This window comes from Microcebus murinus, chromosome 9 (genome assembly GCF_040939455.1).
Source record: "Microcebus murinus isolate Inina chromosome 9, M.murinus_Inina_mat1.0, whole genome shotgun sequence".
NCBI classification, from domain to species: Eukaryota; Metazoa; Chordata; class Mammalia; order Primates; family Cheirogaleidae; genus Microcebus; species Microcebus murinus.
Genome location: NC_134112.1, coordinates 91,332,025 through 91,351,687, shown reverse-complemented (window position 1 = coordinate 91,351,687; position 19,663 = coordinate 91,332,025). Strand labels below are relative to the sequence as shown.

The 19,663-nt window shown below is 47.4% G+C and overlaps 1 protein-coding gene across 1 annotated transcript in view; it reads right to left on the bottom strand.

The window, feature by feature from the left end:
• Window positions 1-5,930: 5,930 nt before the first annotated feature.
• The window catches only part of TMEM178B (transmembrane protein 178B), a 365,013-nt gene continuing 351,280 nt past the window's right edge, over window positions 5,931-19,663 (bottom strand). Inside the window, exon 4 of the mRNA XM_012768027.3 lies at window positions 5,931-17,666. Within this exon, the coding sequence (XP_012623481.1) occupies window positions 17,416-17,666 (251 nt within the window). The 3' untranslated portion in view covers window positions 5,931-17,415. The remainder of the gene's footprint in view (window positions 17,667-19,663) is intronic.

Genomic DNA, 19,663 nt, shown 5'->3' with positions numbered 1-19,663 from the left:
ACAAAGAACAACCAGAAAAATATATGTCGAAATGTTAACAGTGGTTATCTTTGGGTGGTAGGATATAGCAGATCCTCCCTACCTTTTTTTCCTCCACCTCCTCCTTTTTGCATTCTTTTAATTTTCTCCAATGGAAAAAAAAAATGTTAAAGGTAAGAATCCTTTGGGTTTTTTAAATCGCAGCTCCTAGCGTAGACAAAATGACATATCAAAATTTTTCCTCTAAAATGGCTTAAAAGCCATTGCACATTTTAGTTTCAGAAAAGTCTTTGGTGTCAGAGGAACTGAGTTATTCTTGAGGAAAATGCATATTCCGGGACATGCAATGCTCAGTAAGATGAATCCACACTTGGCCTTCAGAATAGCTAAGGATAGATTTTATTTTTGCTTAGTCCTAATTTTAGTAGAAGAAGCTCAGTCCTTCAGTGTTTGAAAGTTATATTAAAAGGCAGACCACTAGGGGCTAGAGACCAAAGTCTCCAGCTTGGATAGCTGGAGTACGTTCTGAAGGCCATTTGGTTTTTATGACCATTTAGCTCAGAATTGATGAGGACTCCTTTGCATAGACAGCATTTTACATTTGAAAGCAGGACCTTTCCAGATTCTTCCTGCTCACCTTGTAGATATAGATTATCAAAGTGGAGGTTTTTGGTTCCCATCCCTTTACTGTTCTAGTTTATGAACCTCAGAGATAATTATCTTTTAAGGCTGATCATTTTAGAACATTTATCAAGTTATTAAAACCATCAATTATGGTGGTAAACATGCAAGGAGTTTGGGGACTGATGAAAGGATTAAGAAAACCAACATCAAAGATGCCATCGGAGGAAGGGGCATGTAGAACAAGTCTGTCTTAATTGAATGCTTATAATTTGACATTTTTTGGAAATGTTTCCTTTTTCTTCTTAAGTGGAGGTAATCCTTCCTGGGAACCATCTCAGAAGGCAACTGACAAACTATGTTTGAAACTTTAGAGAGGTCTTGATGTCCTCAAAGTCTTTTATTTTATTTATTTATTTATTTATTTTGAGACAAAGTTTCACTTTTGTTGCCTGGGGTAGAGTGCCATGGCGTCAGCCTAGCTCACAGCAACCTCAAACTCCTGGGCTCAAGCAATCCTGCTGCCTCAGCCTCTTGAGTAGCTGGGACTACAGGCATGCACCACCATGCCCAGCTAATTTTTTCTATATATATTTTTAGTTGGCCAATTAATTTCTTTCTTTTTTTTTTTTTTTTAATATAAACTCTACTCGTGTGGATAATTTCTTTCTATTTATAGTAGAGACGGGGTCTCACTCTTGCTCAGGCTGGTTTCGAACTCCTGACCTTGAGCCATCCGCCTGCCTCGGCCTCCCAGAGTGCTAGGATTACAGGCGTGAGCCACCACGCCTGGCCCACAAAGTCTTTTAAACCACTAAAATGGTATGTAATCCCTGAAGTACCCAGCAGTGGAATTATGCTGTCACAGGTGGAGACCCATGTGCTCTAAAGACAGCTGGCTGGAGACTCTCGCTGGCCTGGGATTCACTGTGCCAAATATGCTAATTCCATTCCAAAATATATTTGAATACCAATCTCAGTGGTTTATTCTCAGGGTTGAGAGAAGCCAAAGGAACCTCCATTTTACTTGGTAGGTCCAACCCTTACTAAGAAGTTGAGCTACGAGGGAAAGAAGAGTAAACCATGGCTCATCAATATCACAGTGTGTGAAAACTGTGTTGTGGATTCCAGTTGTGTCAACGCCACAAATGGCCTGGTGCAATAAAGCAGCATCGAGATTCTGCTTTGAGTGTGCTCTGCTGCTCTGGCCCCATTCTTCCTCCTTCTGCCTCGTGCTCCTAAAGTCTGAGCCAGGGACCACCACACCTGTGTCCCTGGAATGCACATTGTCCCCACACCCTCCCCTCAGCTAGGAGATTACAGGGATGCCATCTTCTCACCTTATTCAAAACTGCCCCCCCCACAGTACTTTCATTCCTCTCCCCTGATTTATTTTCCTCCAAACAGCTTGTCACCATGTTGCTGACTACTGTACTTATTTCACTGTCACCCCCACCCCACACTGCACTGTCCACTCCTGAGGGCAAAGGTCTGTTTGTTTTGTTCGCTGCTCCATCCGCATAACCCAGGACTGTGCCTGACACAAAATATGTGCTTGGAAAACAATTTCACTTATAAGTAGCATTGGGCTTTTTGTTTTTCCTGTATATCAGAGGCCGGGGTGGGGCCTTGGGAATCACCTCTGTAGTTTTACCGCACAGAACACATTGCCAAAGGACAATGTAGTGTAGGGAAATGAGGGAGGAAAAGCCAAGGAGACCCCCGCCCCCCGGGGTAAACCCCCTTGTTGCAAACCTCAGTTGCAGCACAAGGATGGCTCTGTAGGCGCATGGAAAGCTCTCCCAGCCATTGCCACCTCACCTCACTGGGGCAGGCGGGGCCCTGAAGAAGGGTTCCTCATCAGTGCCCTGGCGCAATGGAGAGATGGAAGCACAGAGATGACAGAGAGGGAGCCAGCGGCAGTCCCAGCCCCTGGGCAGCGGGGAGGACTGTGGACGTTATTGCTGCTGGGGCTGCAGCCCCATCAGAGGTGTCACACCCTGACTGACGCAGGAGCGCTAGGCCACAGCCAGCGGAGCCAACAGACGCGGAGCCAGGCCTTCCCCATCCCCTGCAGATGCTTTGGTGACACTCTGCAGAAAATCCTTTCCCACTGCTCTGCCTTCTGAAGGCTCTGCCGTGAGATTCAGCTTCAGAGTCCCATCGTCTGATTAGGTCTCATTAGCCAGTGGGACTTGGCGCAGGTCATTTACAATTTTAATTATTTAAAAATAAATACTTACATAGTACCTACTATTTGCCAGGCATTGTTCCAAGCACGTGCTAATCTGAGCTCATTTTATCCTCACAACAGCCCTGGGAGGCAGGAGTTACTGTTATTGTCCTCGGTTACTGAGGAGGGAAGCAAGGCACTGAGAGGCAGGATGTCCCGCCCACCCTTGCACTAGTTGGTGGCGCCATGTTTGAGCCCAAGTGGTCTGACTCTAGAGTCCTTACCTGTGACCCTAAGTTATGTGTCATGAACTAAATCTTCGCAATGGAGCTCACAAAGAACACAAAGGAGGTGTTCATCAGGGGCATGGGCTTCTGGTTCCCTCACCCGTCCGATCTCCTTGGTTTACAGTCCCGGCTTTCTTAGGAAGAGGCGAAAAGCAAACTCCTGTCTCAGGAAGACCCCGAGTCTGCACTCCCATGGTGGCTGACAACCGTGGGTCTCACGTACACCTGCTCTGACGCAGCGGCTATGGAGTTAATGCTTCCCTGACCCCTGCCCACTGGGAGAAATGACCCAATTACTTGGCCTTGTTCCCTGGTGCTTCCTCTATAAACCAGGGTTAGACCCAGGAGAAAGGATCCTTCTGGGGACATTACTTAAAAATGACACCTGTTCTGATGTGGCTTTGAAACCTCAGACTGTGACTAATTTTTTTCATTGTCCTTTGAGATCCTACTGTGGTCTTTATTCTATTACAGGGAAAAGATATTGGCAGAAATGTCACAAACAAACAGACCAGTGTACACAGATCACTCAGGGATCATGTTAAAATGCAGGTTCCAATTCAGTGGATCTGAGGTTGGGACTAAGATTCTGTATTTTATAGCAAGATTTCAGGTGATGCTGTTGCTTTTGGTGCAAGAAGCACCCTGGGAGTTCTAGAGCAAGGTTCTAGAGTATTTATCTCGCTCCTAGAAAGAAAGACCCCTGCAAACTGAAAAAGTATTTTCAATACCAGATATTTTCCTCTCCTGAATTAAAAATATTTCAAAGCATGATTTTATCACATATACCTGTATGCTGGTGTGGATAGTTGCAATGAATAAACAATGGTTGCATACGACAAATGTATTTGCATTTAAACTACCAGTGTATCCACTGTATGTCAGCTTTCAGTGTGGCAGGAAGTGAGTTATCTATGGGATGCTAGACATTGGGCAGGTTTCAGTTCAGAAACCCTAAGATCTAGAGCCTGCCTAGTAAAGAAAAAAGACAAATGCTGCAGAAGAAGTGAAGGGAGGCTGGCAGGTCCTGAGTAAGGATCCTGGGCTGGGTACTCATATTTGTTAATGCTTCTACTTTCTAAAGCAGTCTGGAGGTAGGTGTTGGAATAACCACTTGGCAAGGACACAGCTTGTGTGAAGAAGGATTCAAATCCACATCTGGATAAAGGCTAAAGCACCATCTTATTTCCACCCCATGCTCCATGCTCCCCCCCCCAACAGCCCCTTGTGAAGGGCACATGGAGCTGCTTGAGCAGAAGCAGGCACAAAGGAGACCACTGGATAAAGAACCTCAAGCAAGTGACCTGGGAAGAAGGTCATCGCCATGCCTGTCTGTAGACAGTCAGGAGGAAGGAGAAAGGACCTAGATTACCTGGGGAGGAGCTTTAATGTGGACAGGAAATGTGTTTTGTTTGCTCTAACTCATCACACAGCTTAGTGTGCAGTAGAGAGTTGACTCAGCAGGCTTGGGTTGTCCCAACCCTGCACATTCCAAGGGAAGTTCTGGCCCTTGACTGGCTCCTGGGAGAAAACCTCAAGTCCTTGGAGTACCCTGCCTGATGAGAGAGTGCCTTCGCTTCTGTGGTTTATCTTGAGTTATGCTAGATAGTTTGTGCTAACGATGTGATTGATGGTGGAAACACTGGCCCTGGGGTATCAGTTTGACCTCTGGCAGGCTGGAGACTGAGCAACTAAGGTGAGCCACATGGGCACTCCATGCCTACAGGACTGACTCCCCACCCCCAATAAACCCCTGGACGCCAAGGCTAGGTGAGCTTCCCTGGTTGCTAATACTCCTCATCTGTTGTCACAGAGAATTAAGTGCTGCCCATACAAATCCACTGGAGGGGACACCTGGACGCTTGTGTCCGGTCTCTCCTGAACTCTGCCCTATGTGCCCTTTACCTCTGCTGATTTCAATCTGCATTCCTCCAGTGTAATGAACTGTCCCCCTGAACATAACAGCTTCTCTGAGTGCTATCAGCCCTTCAAGTCATCCAGTCTGAGGGGGCTCTTAGGGACCCCCAGCAACACTTAAAGAAGAATTCAACACCAGGCATTAAGGACCAATTTGAGGGGGTGGATGGGTGACAACTTTAGTTTGGCTCAGTTCAGTAAGTACTTACTGAGTGCTTGCCACACACCAGTCATTGGGATGCAGAGCTGAGTAAGTCAGAATCCCTGCTCTTCAGGACAACTTGGTTTCTGAGGCAATCCCAAGGAAAACACTAATTTCATCTGGAAGTGCACAGTGTCATGAGAGAGACACAGCATGGGACCATGGCGCCAGAGAAAGGGCACTCAGCCCGCCCCCAGTGGGCATTCAGGGAAGAAAGCCTCCCTGGGGAGAGTGCCCCTCCATGGGTCACCCTGCGTATTTGGGGAATTTGGTTACAGAACTTGGAGCTGCCCTTCTGCAATTATTAGTATTATTATTTTTTTGAGACAGAGTCTCACTCTGTTGCCGGGGCTAGAGTGCCGTGGCATCAGCCTAGCTCACAGCAACCTCAGACTCTTGGGCTAAAGCGATCCTCCTGCCTCAGCCTCCCGAGTAGCTGGGACTACAGGCACGGGTCACCATGCCTGGCTAATTTTTCTATGTATTTTAGTTGGTCAATTAATTTCTTTCTATTTTCAGTAGAGACGGGGTCTCACTCTTGCTCAGGCTGGTCTCGAACTCCTGAGCTCAAACAATCCACCCGCCTCAGCCTACCAGAGTGCTAGGATTACAGGTGTGAGCCACTGCGCCTGGCCCCTTCTGCAATTATTTAACAGCTCTCGCTGGGGGGATATCTGCGTCCAGAGGTGCTGGGGCTGAGGTGAGGGGAAGTAGGTGTGTTTCCCACAAACCCAGTTGTCTGCTAAACTCTGCGGACTGCATAATTCATCAAAGACACAGAAATCAAAGTTGTGCTTCACTGGAGAAAGGAGAACAGATGTTTGTCTCTTTCTGGCTCACCCCAGGCTGTCTACGGGGCACGGGCTATTCTGCCTTAGATAGCTGCTGGCCACTCCACCCACCCCAGGCAATGCAGCACAAAAGTCCTGAGACCCAGTGAGAGCGTCTTCCCCACCCTGCCCCGGCCAGGGCAGAAGCTCTTTAATTCCACCTACTTTCCCTGGAAGGACCAAGGGCTGAAGGTCAGCTTGTTCCTAACATCGGTGGTGTTCCCATTCTCTCTCTCTTGCTGGGACATTCCTTCCAAAATGGGTGTGGTGGGGCACTCTCAGGATTCTGCACTCTCCTTTCCTAAAGTTCTTCTCCATTTCTAGAACCTTCCCTCATTTATTCTATTTGGCACCTACCTTTGACCTACACCTAATTTTGAAATGTTTTCCTGTGCATCTCCATTACCTCCAGGATGCCTCTTTTCCCTCAATTCCACAGCTGATATTGGCGTTCCTGTGTCAGACCAAATCCCTGCAGGTCTTCTTGTCAATGCCCAGCACTGTGCATACCCTCCTGCAGAGGACAGTAGCCATGACACGAATGACTGTCATGATTTATGCCACACCCACTCGACTACTATTCAGATCTACCACCGGGGGTGCAGCAGTATAGCTGTTAATTCCGGAACCCTTCCCTCCCTCAGACCTCCCACTTCTAGTGGACATTTCCCCTTTTAGCTGCCCAGCATCTAGGTTTAGGGAATTGTCTACTCTATGCATCTTGGTGGGAGGCAGAGCTCACCCCCCAGCAGAAAGAATTAAAAGACTCTGTTTTTCCAGCCCCCTTCGATGTTGCACCCACCTGGGATTCTGACACTGGAGCTACTGCCTGAAAGGAGAAGGGACCTGGGGATTCATTCTGGTGGCGCTGGCAGCAAAGGCAGAGACATACAGTCTCGGGGCAGTGGCAGCAGCCGGGCAGGCTGTGGTGTCCAGAGGCCAATAGTGGTTCTGGATTGGCCTGGAATGTGATTCTGGCACTCAGCTGCCCATTTCTCCCAGCCCGGCGTCCTACAGCTTCCAGCTACACGTCTCATCGGTACATGCCCTTCCCTCTTACATCAGACACGGCCAGTTTCTTTCGCTGAAAACCAGAGATGCCGATGGAGAAATACTGCCCGTTAGGAAGCCTTGCCTCCGACCAACTTCCCTTCCTCCCTGGCTTTCCCACCTGGGTGTGAGCCAGAAACTTCTAAGAGGTAGATGGGTAGAAAGGGACTATGATTCTGAGTTAAGGACAAAGATGATGAAGACTGGGAGAGAAATTTCTTTTCTTTGATAACTAGGAAACAAATGGGTTGAGGAGTTAGAATGTAACTAGTAATTCCCACATCTCATAAAGCGTTTGGAAAAAAAGTTATTAATGCTAGTTATAGGAGAAAAAGAACAGTGGTTTCCCTCTTTTTCTCTTCTGAATCCCTTCCCAATTTTCTCCTCTTACCCAACTCTCAAAGTAGGTACCTTTGGCCTAGACATGATTGAAATGTTTGCTGTCTATTTCCTTCTAGATTGGAGCTTGCAGTTGGCAATCTATGTAACAGTTGTATTTTTTTTTCTATACAAAACCTAAGGGGAAAACACTGCTCTCCATCAATCCTTTCCTCCTTATGCCCTTCCCCCAAGCAGACACAATTGTTTAAAACACACAACATGATCTTCTTTATTTAATTGTTTAATCAGTTTACATTCCACAACTGACAGATTATTTATTTTTATTTTTTCCATGAACAAGTCATTTAATTACCAGACACTTTTTTTTCTTCAATCGATGGAAATACAATATTTCTGCCAATTTGAAAAAGAAAATTGCAAGATGCAGTCAGTTTCAGTGAAGTCCCCAAATGCTCTCTGCTTCCTCAGTCCTTTCAAAGTCACAGGAACCTGGCAATTTCCCTTTTCATTCCCCCCTCCCACTTCCCTGTTAAATTCACCTCTCAGAATATCACAATAGTTTCAAGATCTGGTTTGGATCACCTTTCCTGTAATTAATTAATTATGAGAAGGAACAGACAGTACAATAGATCTGATAAGATGTAGCATTCTTGTTAAGATTAAACAACACATTTATTCACATCGTATCAGAACGAATTAACATAATATTTAATCGTATTTTAGCACCAATAACCACAGGAATTGCTACCTCCAAGGGTAGAGGCGTTGTTAGAATCCCGCAGTACACACCACTCCTTGTCTAACCAATCAGAAAGCACTATGCAAATTAAAGGTAAATAAATTGATATTGACTGAGCAATAATCTGGTGGGCCATAAACACTCCAGGTGTTTGAGAGTTTTGCCGGCTATGGTCCCTGTCTAATGGCCATATGTAAAACATACTCACCAAGTCAGCTCATTTTTTTTTCCGCTCAGTAACACAGGGCTCAGAATGGTATATTTTAAATACATCAAACCTTGTCATACTGGCTCTTTCAAATGCTGTGAGAATGCCCAGGGATTGGTCGCTTGCATTTCAATCTGTTCTCTGCACTAAGAGCTCTAGAGTTGTCTTTTTCCCAAACAAAAGAGGTTTCTTCAATTCTAAGGGAGGTCTCCAGGCAGGGAGGAGAGGTAGGCAATGGTGAGCCAAGTCCCAGTGCAAGGATAGAACTTGTCACCGTCACTGCCACCTTCTAGGGGACCCAGTCTGCCTGCGGCCACTGCTCTTCCCAATGTATCTCCCTTTTAGCATTTGACTTTAAGATAAAAATTTAAGGAAATTAGGAGATTGAGAAAACGACTCCAAATATTGGTGGGATGATCTTAGCAGGTGACTGGACCACGTGACAAAAGGTTGTAGAGATCTTTATTCTTGACAGAGAGAAGGCCTGGCTGTCCCCTACCCTCCTATAAGATAAAGGGCCTCTGGATAAGGGGGCTGTGGCTGAGCGTCTGATGCTCCTGTAGCTGAAGAACATGACCTGGCTCTGGCCCCTAGGACTGGGACAGGTCATCAGGGCCATGCCCAGGGACAGCGCTGACACCCTGTGGGGAAGATGGGACATATAATACACAGCAGCGGCCACCTCTTCTTACTAAGAGGGTGAAGAACTTCCAGAGGCTGAGACGGCAGTGTGGACATAGCTCTCTGCTTTCTACTCTAGGCCAGTGCAGCCCCCTGCCTCCGTCGGCTGTGACAAGATCTATGATGGTGAGTGACCCACTGGGGCTGGGAGTCCCACCAGTCTCCTGATGAAGAGCCTAAGTCTGTGCTGTCCTACGTGGCATCCAGTAGTCACGTGTGGCCGTTGAGCACTGGAAATGTGGCTGGTCCAAACTGAGATGTTTCCTAAGAGTAAAATTCACATTGGATTTTGAAGACCTCATTGGAGAGAAAAAAGAGAATGTAAAATATCTCAGTGATTTTTTATGTTGATTCCATACTGAAGTGATACTATTTTTGATATGTTGGATGAAAATGTAGTATGAAAATTAATGTCATCGGTTTCTTTGGACCTTTAAAAATGTGGCTGCTGGGACATGTAAAATTGCCCACATGGCCTTGTATTTCCATCGGATGGTGCTGGTCTAAATTGGCTTCCTGAAGCTGGTCCCATAGGTTATCACAATGGCCCGTCAGAGCAGAGGAAAGTCTGGATTGAAGGTGCCTATAGCCACAGGGTGGACAAGGGGGCTGAGTCGCTGGCCAAGCTTGCTGTGCAGCCCCTCTCTGGGGCAGCTAGTCTTCTCCGTCCCAGGGAGGCAGCTCTCTGTGCCGTAGGATCACCCATTCCCTGCTCCTCCTTTCCGCTTCCTCTCACTTCACAATCACTGCTTTGGGGATCCTTCTCTGCCACCATGCTGAGGGCACTCTGTGACTCTGCCATTTCTCCTTCCAAAGGTCCCTTTGTCTCACCTCCACTCTCAACCCACACCCTCTGCCCCCTGCCCCCACCCCACCGCCACTGCCGTCTTCGTTCCTACTTGGTGGCATCCCTCGGCCAGACTCCCTGCCTCTGACATCGCAAGCCACTTTGGTATGGTGAGTCATACATAGATGACAAAGCCATTCACAGGCACCATGTCCTCTGATGCTCTTTCTCCTACTACCCAAGCCCAGCACAGCAAAGCTCTGTCAGTAGCGATAGTAAAATGAGATCGTCAAAGTGGGTGGGAAAAGGCAACTGAGAATGAAAAGGTAGATAAAAGGCTTTGGACTCTGAGCACAAACCGGCTGTTAGCTTGAGGTTACTTTCAGAGGGGTGAACGTGTGGGACAGGAATAGCAGGGAGAAAAACTCTCCTAACGCACTTCAACGCGGTAAGCACACACCAGCATGGGCTCAAAGTCTCTCTAAAAATAGCAGCAGAGTAGACAAGGAGACTTGGCAGCCCGGGAGCCCCAGAAGCCCCTCTGCTCCCTGTTTGGCTGAAGAGGACGTGGAGACGCGGTGAGGTAACAAGACTCGCCCGAGGCCACCAGTGAGCCAGGGACAAAGCTACTAACGCCACCCCAGAATCAGGTCTTTGCATTGACCTTTGCCATGACCCTCCAGACTTTGATCATTTGATTTTACTTTTTGGGAAATATATTTTACTTTAAAGGCAAAAACTTTTAGAACAGAAAGTTCTAAGCAGACACTAGTGACTGAGAGAAACAACCAGAAAAAATACTCCTGTGCCAATGGCTTCCCTCCCTTCAAATCCCGGCCAGAGTCAGGATTTTGGGGCAGTCCTCTTAAGCCCTCAGAAAACTGAGGGCTATACATCGTTGCGTTTGCTTAGTCTCAATATCCCTCCCCTTCATTTTCAGTTTCCACTTTTATTTATACATTTTTACAGATAGTCTTCAATAGCAAAACAGTCACACTATGGTGGAGACGGGACAGGAGTATGAGAATGATCTGGGGACAGCTCTTTACTCGAAAGGCATCATCACGCTCACGACACACACACACCAGCACACACAGACTAGGTAGGGTCTATGGGTGACCCAGAAAGGAAAAGCTTAGCCAGTGGGGTTCAGGTGAGGAGAGAGGGACATGAAGTTCCTTCGGGGGCAGCACCCGGCCCTTGGGAATGAAGAGGAGGAGCTGCAGGTGCCCAGACTGGTGTCTGTCAGAGAGATGCCGGGTTTGAACTTTTGCTGTGCAACTCCCATGTCTACACCCAGTTTTCTGTTCCTCACACCTGAACAAACGCCCCCTGCAGTGGGGTAGTTCCCCCATCACTGGGCTCTATCTACAGAGAGAGCAACGACTTGGAGGTCCCTTGGGGAAAGTCTCACCCTAGCATTGAAACCTGATCCACTGCAAAGGAGAAAGTGTGGAGACCCTGTGGAAGTGCAGTCTTTTCTTGTGTAGAACCTAGGGTTCTGTCTTCCCAAACAGGATCACACCCAGAGCATGTCCTAGTGGAGGTGCCATCCACATGACTTCCTACTAGAACCCCTAGGTTTTCGGTGAAGCCACTGCCTTCTCCGACTGACAAGGGAAAGAAGATCCTCGTTCTCATCTTAAACTTGAAAGATTAAAACTTTTCAGAATCTGATTTGGTCCTACCACTTGGGCATGTACAGCTAGAAATAATGTCAAAAGGATTGTTCAAAAAAAATAAGGCATCAACCAGGTGCCTTGGTTAATAGTTAACTGTTTTAGCTCATGTATGCTATTTGCCCCCTATGGTTTACTCATTCTGTCACCTCTGGGAATAATTAAGAGGGATAAAGTATCCTCCTTGCAAAATTGACTTTGGACAAAAGGAAGGAAGTCTGGGAATGGGGGAAGTAAATTAAGGAGCCAATTTCTCTGAGGGACTTGAATGAAGAATAGAATCCCATGCGCTTAAGTTGGGGAGCTTCCATCTCGGTGGGGGCTCTGCTGCTGCAGGATGATTCGAACCGCACACACAAATCATATGACGCCTCCTGTTTGCAAATCACTTTGCAATATCTTTGTCACCCTTAGTATACCATGAGGTAAAGTGTTATCACTATCCTCACTTTGTAGATGAGGAAGTTCAAGTATGGAGAAGACACAGTGCCCAGAGTCACGAATCATTTTAGTGCAGAGCTGAAATGAAATTTACAGTAACTGTGTTATACAAGTGCAGCTTAAGGAGCGAGTTACTCTGGCTTCAATGCTCTCACACCCACGATTAGATGGAGGTGGCACCTGAACAAAAACGAGAAGAAAGAAGAAAGCAAGAAAGTCCCAAATAGGAATCTTTTAGCCCTGCTCCGTCCTGCCACTAAGCTCTGGCTTTGAGCGGTTAGGCCTCTCTGTTGTCTTTGGGGCCTCGGAGCCCTGTACTCCTGCTGCCAAGAACACAGGGTCCTCCTGGTGCAGACCAGGGTGGTTCTGTGGCTGTGGACTGTTTACAGGGCCCCCACTGCCAGCCCAGAGACAACCATTCATCGGGGAAACTTTGCGGTTATGGCCACCATGACTGGGTACACTGCAGATGCTTCAGGGTGATGGAATTATGAGCAACCTTTTAGTCTTTTTTGTATTTTATTTTATCTAAATTTCTACAATGAGCATGTATCATTCAGGAAAAAAAAAATCCCATAGCCAATAATAACATATTCTAAGAATGAGGAATAATGCTTAAGAAACAGTTTGCACCATGGCAGGACCAATGGAAAGAGCCGACACAGCCCAGGAAGCTGAGGGCTTCGAGAGAGACACCAGGACCATTTGTGTACATCAGCTCTGGTGAGACGGCTTAAAAGTCTGTCTCCTCACTCGACCATGTACCAGCTGGAGGACGGCACAGAAGACAACACGGCCAGTGTGCACCAATTATTCCTATTTGTGGTGAAATCACCTCTTATTCTGACTCATCATATTTCCCCGGGAAGGGCTGGATATATCCCCTGGGATGGTTGGCCCCTGGAGCAGAGGGGATATTTTCACTTTAACTATAAGAATCAGGCCGGGCGTGGTGGCTCACGCCTGTAATCCTAGCACTCTGGGAGGCCGAGGCGGGGGGGATTGCTTGAGGTCAGGAGTTTGAGACCAGCCTGAGCAAGAGCGAGACCCCCGTCTCTACTATAAATAGAAAGAAATTAATTGCCCAACTAATATATAGAAAAAACTAGCCGGGCATGGTGGCGCATGCCTGTAGTCCCAGCTACTTGGGAGGCTGAGGCAGGAGGATCGCTTGAGCCCAGGAGTTTGAGGTTGCTGTGAGCTAGGCTGACGCCATGGCACTCACTCTAGCCTGGGCAACAAAGCGAGACTCTGTCTCAAAAAAAAAAAAAAAGAATCAACCATGCATCCTATACAAATCACACTACTGAAGGACGACCAGACTGTGTTTCTTCCCACTCCTTCCCCCTGCTACTTGAACATCAGTTAATTAACATGCTCAAATAAGCCAGATGAAGATAGAGTCTATCCTAAATGCCTCTGGGTGATGTACTCGAGTTCATTGTTCTGAATTTGGCTCAGGTGGGCAGCTTCGGAGACGTACGTCCTCCCATTACATCAGGACGGCTACACGTGGTGCTTTTGTTTCAGGCCTCCTAACATGCGTGTGGATGAGTATTGAGAGGTAGGACCCAGTCTCAGAGTGTCGGGGTAGCCTCTCCTCCTATCAAAGGAACAGCAAGTATTACTAGGGGAAACCACTCAGCCCCAGTGGGAGAATCTACCAAAGTGCCCCTGGGTAATCAAGGCAGGCTCTGCCTTGACTTGGAGGAGTTGTCCAGTCTGGGTGACTCCCTGATCCCTGAAGCTGAAAGGGTAGCGTCTTTGAAAGGCTAAGGCTTGTGCGAGGGTTGAAGCTGGAAGAGGCACAGATTTGATTTTTTATACTTGAATGCCGGAGAGCCACAGACCTCCTTATGAAACCTACAACTGCAACAAACAGGGAAGGGGGCTGCTTGGAGCCCGTGATCCTCTCTCGAGACAAATTACTTAATTATTTTAATTGACCAAAGTTGATGCAGAAAGAAAGTAAAAGTGATTGGAGACAGTGGAAAAGGAAACAGAAGTAGAAACAGTGACTCCAAAAATGAGGAAAGAAAGAAATGGGACCCTTCTTTAGGTAGTAGGCACCCTACTCTCCTGACTCCCCAGTCTAGTAAGGTGGAAAAGGAAATAAAAGTTGAAATGGGCCCCTTGCTCAAGGTTGACACGCATGGAGCTCAAAGCACATACATGTTCCTATGCTTTGCACCCATACACCTGTAAGGAATTTGAACTTGACCTGGGGGTGGGGCTGAGTTCTAGGGGGGCTACTGAGTACTTTGACTTGGAGTTAGTAGAATCTGACCTCCAGAGTCTCGCAATTCAAGGTTCCTCTCTTCCTTGGCCACCTCACAGCCAGAAAGCGTCAGTAAGTGCTTGGAGTTGCATGTTTCAATCTGTGGCCAAGCCCTGATGCTGAAGGGATCAAGGTCACCTGGACAGTTTCCCCAATGGCCGGGACTTGTCCTCTGTACGTGGCCTCCATCCTGCCATGTGATGGGCGTGGTTTTGCTTTCCGGCAGGCCCAGACCCTGGAGTGTGACTGTCTGTACCTAGTGGGCCCCACTCTCAAAAAAGTCACTCGAAGCCCTGCTCTGCTGACAGTGAGTGGAGCCCAGGTGGTTCACGTCTATCCTGGGAGTCTTCCTAACATTCCAGGGATGCTCAAGGTTTCAAGAAGATGCAATAAGCTTTGTTAAAGGTCTGTCACAAAGATAAGTCATTGGATAGGCCAGATGATCTATTTATGGAAAATATGGAATTTTTTTTTTAAAAAGGGTATAATTAATGATAAGTCTGGGAGCCAGTGTCCTCAAGCATGGTTATTTATGAAAAATTTAAATGGTTCATAGCAAATTATCTCATATAGAATTTCCCCCCCACTTTCCTGTAACTGTGAAACAGTTGGGATTCAGGTCTGCTCTGTACAGACAAGCCCTCTGCCTCAAACATGCGTGTGGACACCCGCCTGTCCCTGCCTGTCCCCGCCTCAGCGCAGCCCACCCAAGAGGCTTGGAAGGAAGACACAAGGCCTCTCAATCTGAGATACTTTTCTTCACTTTTCCTTAAGCCCAAGTATGCCCTTCCCATTAAGGGAGAAATCTAACTTTTCAAAGAAAATTAAAAATAAAATTCCCAATTGAAAAACTGGGTTTTCCTGAAAATTATTTCCCTTCCCATAGAATAAATCCTTTGCTTTAAAAATAATCCTTAGCACTTCAGTTGGCAGCTAACAGCAGGTCCTGTCAGCTCACGCCGTCTCCCAGCTCAACCAGACCCAGGGCACGCCCACACCGGACCTTTCGCAGAGCTGACCGGTGCTCCGGCAAGGAAGTCTTGAGCAGGGCACCACACCCGCGTGCAGGTGCAGATCAACACGAACGCACACGGGATGCACACGGGATGCACACGGAATGCACACGGAATGCACACGGAATGCACCAGCAAGACACGCTCACAGAGACCCACATTCGAGCCCACTCGTAACATCAGGTGTCCCGTCACATCCAGATATGAATCACATCCATCCACGCAGTAAAAAAGAGCAGATGCGGGTGGTGGACAGAGGGGAGAGAAGGCAAGTGGACAGCAGTGGGGAAAGCTGGAGGCTGGTGGGAACACAGGTTGCAAGACAGGCGGATGAAACCAAGGACGTGGCTGCTGAGTGGTTGGCAAAGTTCCCAAAGCGTGTTTGCTTATGACACAATTGACGTCTCTGCTACATGGCTGATCATGGCTACAACGGCTCAGGGATTCTCTGCTTGCTCCCCCCCGGGGCTGCTCAGTGCCAGCAGGGTCACTGGGGTCACTGTGAGCTGCCCCTGCCCACTCCGGGGGGGCCCCGCCCCCACAGCGTGCACAGCACTCGGGCTGACTCCTTGGCTCGCTGACACCCGCAGGGCCAGCGAGCCCCAGACACTGGGTGGATTTAGCCCACCTGTGCGTGGGTGCTAGCCACTAAGACGGCTGTGTTGGGGTTCATGGCCTTGAATCTCAAGAGGAAAAGGAAGAGGATGGAAAGAGTCAAGAGTTCTCCATTAATGTACACAATATCATACAAACTTGAGCCCACAGGAACGAAGGTGTTCTCTCTGCATGTGCCCCATTTGCTTTCATTTGTACAGAGGTCACCCCTAGGAAAAGGGCAGATGTCCAGTGACAGAGGACAGCTTCCATGATGGGGAGTGACAGTCCTGTTTGGTATACATACTTGTCCAACAGCAACCAGAGGCAACACTCCTTCTCCCTCCTGCACCGTGCGTTCCCCCTCTTCTCTCACGGCTTTTGTGCCCAGCTGTGTCTTGAACTTCCAAAATTAGAGGACTGAGTCCTGCAGAGTCAAATGTGAAGAACCACGGGGTCCTTTGGCCCAGTGGTTTGGTTCCTGGTTCTGCCCTCTGGGAATTTCAGCTGTACCAAAAATAATAATAATAAAAAAATACAACACAAACGATAAAACCCCACACTCAGGAAACATCCGCCCCACGCACGCGCACGTGCACATACACACACACTCCAGGGATCGGTGGCTGCAGAACTGGCACCCAGGGAGGCCTGCCCCTCGTGACATCTCTCGGGTCTCTGGGCCTCCGTCTGGGGCCGTGACACCTCTACAGCGATAGAGAGACAACAGTCATAATGCAATTATTTCCATTTAAAAGGTGGAAAAGAAAAAAGGAAACCACCCAAAGTACGTACACACACACACACACACGCACACGCACGCACACGCACACGTCACAGCATTGCTCCAAGGCTGCAGTCCGCCCGGGGAGTGCGGGGCAGGGCCAGGACGGCCTCCTCTTCTCTGGGGGTAAGGCAGCTGGAAGGTAAGACTGGGTTTCTGCGCACCCGCTGAGGGGTCCCTCCATCCACGCGGATCTTGCCTCTCAGCACGCTCTCTCCCCTTCCCACCTCCGGAACTTTGTCCCAAAGTCTGGCAGCAAAGAGAAAACGCCCTTCTCGGTTTGTTTTCTCTGCCACTCCTCGTGTGTCGCTGGTGGGCTGGGAAGGAAACCAAAACAGGAAGAGCAGGAGAAGAAGTGGTTCTGAACGTGGCCTCGACAGTGTGGTTACATTCTATGAGCTAAGGGCTCTGTCGGCCTGTGACTCGACTGGCGGGGTGGCGTCCTCTCCTGCTGGCCCAGTGGGTGGCACGTCCCCCTCTACGTGTGCGCTGCCTCAGACCACTGCCACCGTCCCTTCGCCGGTCTTCGTGAGCGGTGGGGGGTCAAGACGCTCTCACGGGTGGCGCCGTTCGCTCCGTCCTCAGGAAATCATGAAGCCAAAAGTCAGGAATTGATGGAAGAGCCACAGGATGGGGACACTTTCCCCATCTCGGTGATGAGGCAACGCAAAGTCTGGCGGGATGCAGGTGCCTGAGCCAACTCAACTCTTTCTTGGCACTGGCATCGTCTTGATTTAGTTTTGTTTTATATATGTATATTATATATATATTTATATATATATATGTGTGTGTGTGTACGGGTTTGTTTTTTTAGCACACTGTCCCATTCTCGGGTCTGGATTTAGGGCAGTTGGTCCTCGGGACAGGTTGAACAGAGGGGGCCAAGGTACAGAAGAATCCCGAGATTAGTGTGAGGCCCAGGCCCCCCCACGCACAGAACATGGACCATCCATAGCCATGGCTGATGTCGTCGGGGAGTCCGTACAGGTAGCGTGGGTAGCGTGACAGCTCAAAGTTGATCCCAGCCACGCAGGTGCACAGTGAAATGATGCAGAAGGTTCCTGGAGGACAAGGGAAAAAATATGGGGTGGGGTGATGGAGAAGGAAAGGGAAGAGGAGAGGAAGAGAGAAAGAGAGAGAGAAAGTTAGGATGATTACGTTTTCAATTTTCTTGAGTAGGAAAAATGAGAAGATCCAGGTGAGAGCAAGTTATTAGCAAGGTCAGTAGCTGGAAGTAGTCACAGGGAGGAGAGTAGAATTGAGGGGTAGCACTTCCTTACTCTCCAGTCTTGGACAACCCAGGGGAGTCTCCTCTTTGGGCAAATACTAAATAGATATCTCATTAGGGTTTTGTGTGATGGTGTAAGGCAGGAAAGTATTCAGTTCATTTTCCTAAAGCATTTAAAATTCATTGCCTTTCTTTGGAGACACAAAGAACATCTCCTGTCTACTACTTCTTTAAAGAGAAAGGATATCTTTTTTGTTTCCTGTACATAACATCTTATACAATATTTTGTTTTCCTTTAATCTGTTTGCCAGCAACTTCCAAATCTGGAAATCTTTTCCTTTTTCCTAAAAGACATCTCCAAAAGTGCTCTCCATGGGACACGAACCAGATGAGATATTCCTTTACAGCATGGGAGGCAGGGTCAGAAGCCTGGGAACCCTCACTGACTTCTTACCCATGAAGACTCATAATCCGCGATCACCTAAGTTAATTTATCTGCCCTAGTGTTATATTTCACAAACTTATTTGATGATGGGACCTCCTCTTAAAAATATTACTCACATTAACCTCCAGTAAGACTGCTGTAAGAGTTAGAATGATAAAAATGGTTTAGAATTATACACCCGCTTTTAACCAATACAACAAATATTTGGTGTATCTGCAATGAATTCAAGAGCTTTTCTCTGTATTTGCTGTGTCTTATATTCCTTATGTAACCGCTGATACGAGAGCAATAACCACAGAATCATGCACAGCTTGGCAAGGCTGACCTGGGTCAACAGAAGGCAAAAGGAGAAGCTTATTTTTAAGGGGAGGGAACAAGAGGAGGTGCATTATTTGTTATGTTTATTATAAAAACTCTTGCTTTCTAATCGCCAAGTTTCTTTAAGATCCAGCCTTGTTTAAGACCCTTTATTTCTTCCTTTCCCTTCCTCCAGGTTTCTGGAGAACAAGGGAAAAAATATGGAGTACAGTGATCATTTAAGTGGCCATAATAGTAGTAGTCAGACCTCACACGTATTAGGTGCTATGTGCTAGGAACTGGGCTGAGTGTACTGAATCTTTAATTCTTAAAGTAACTTTATGATGTAGGTTAGCTTATTATCCCCATTTTACTAATGAGGACATTGAGGTCCAGAGAGGTTAAGTCATTTGCCTAAGCTCACACAGCTAGTAGCTGGTAGAGCCAGGCTACCAACTCAGGCAGGCTAGATCTAGAGTTTGCAGACTTATCCACTATGCTATTTGCGATTTGTGTCAGGAAAGGTGGGTCCCTTCATGGATGTCCCCTGTTGTATACGTAGGTTCCAGATGAATTCTATTATCACTCAGCATGGGTTAGGGCAGTTTGTAGTCTTGGAGGACAGGTTATAGCTGACTGCTGGGCCCCACATCCACAATTCCTGGTTCAGGAGGTCTGGGGTGGGGTCTGAGAATTTGCACTCTTAACAAGTTCTTGGGTGACACTGATGCTACTGGTTGGGTTACCACACCTTGGAACTGCTAGGTTAGAAAAAGTTTTTATCGGAGAAGGATAAACTTAATAGGCCAAAGTTTAGATGACAGAGGAAGAAATACAAATGGGCAATACATGCGAAGAATGCTCAATTTTACCAATAATCAAAAAATTAAAACTTAAAAACAGGGTGATAGAGTATAATCAAATCAGCAAAATTTTGTTTTGATTTTTGTTTTGTTTTTTTAACAATCATCTCCAAAACTAGTAAGGGAGGAGTCAGATGGATCACCCCATAGACTTTAGGGGAAGTGTAAGCCGGTGTTCCTTACAGAAAAGTGATGATCCAGTGATTTCATTTTAGGTTGAGAAAA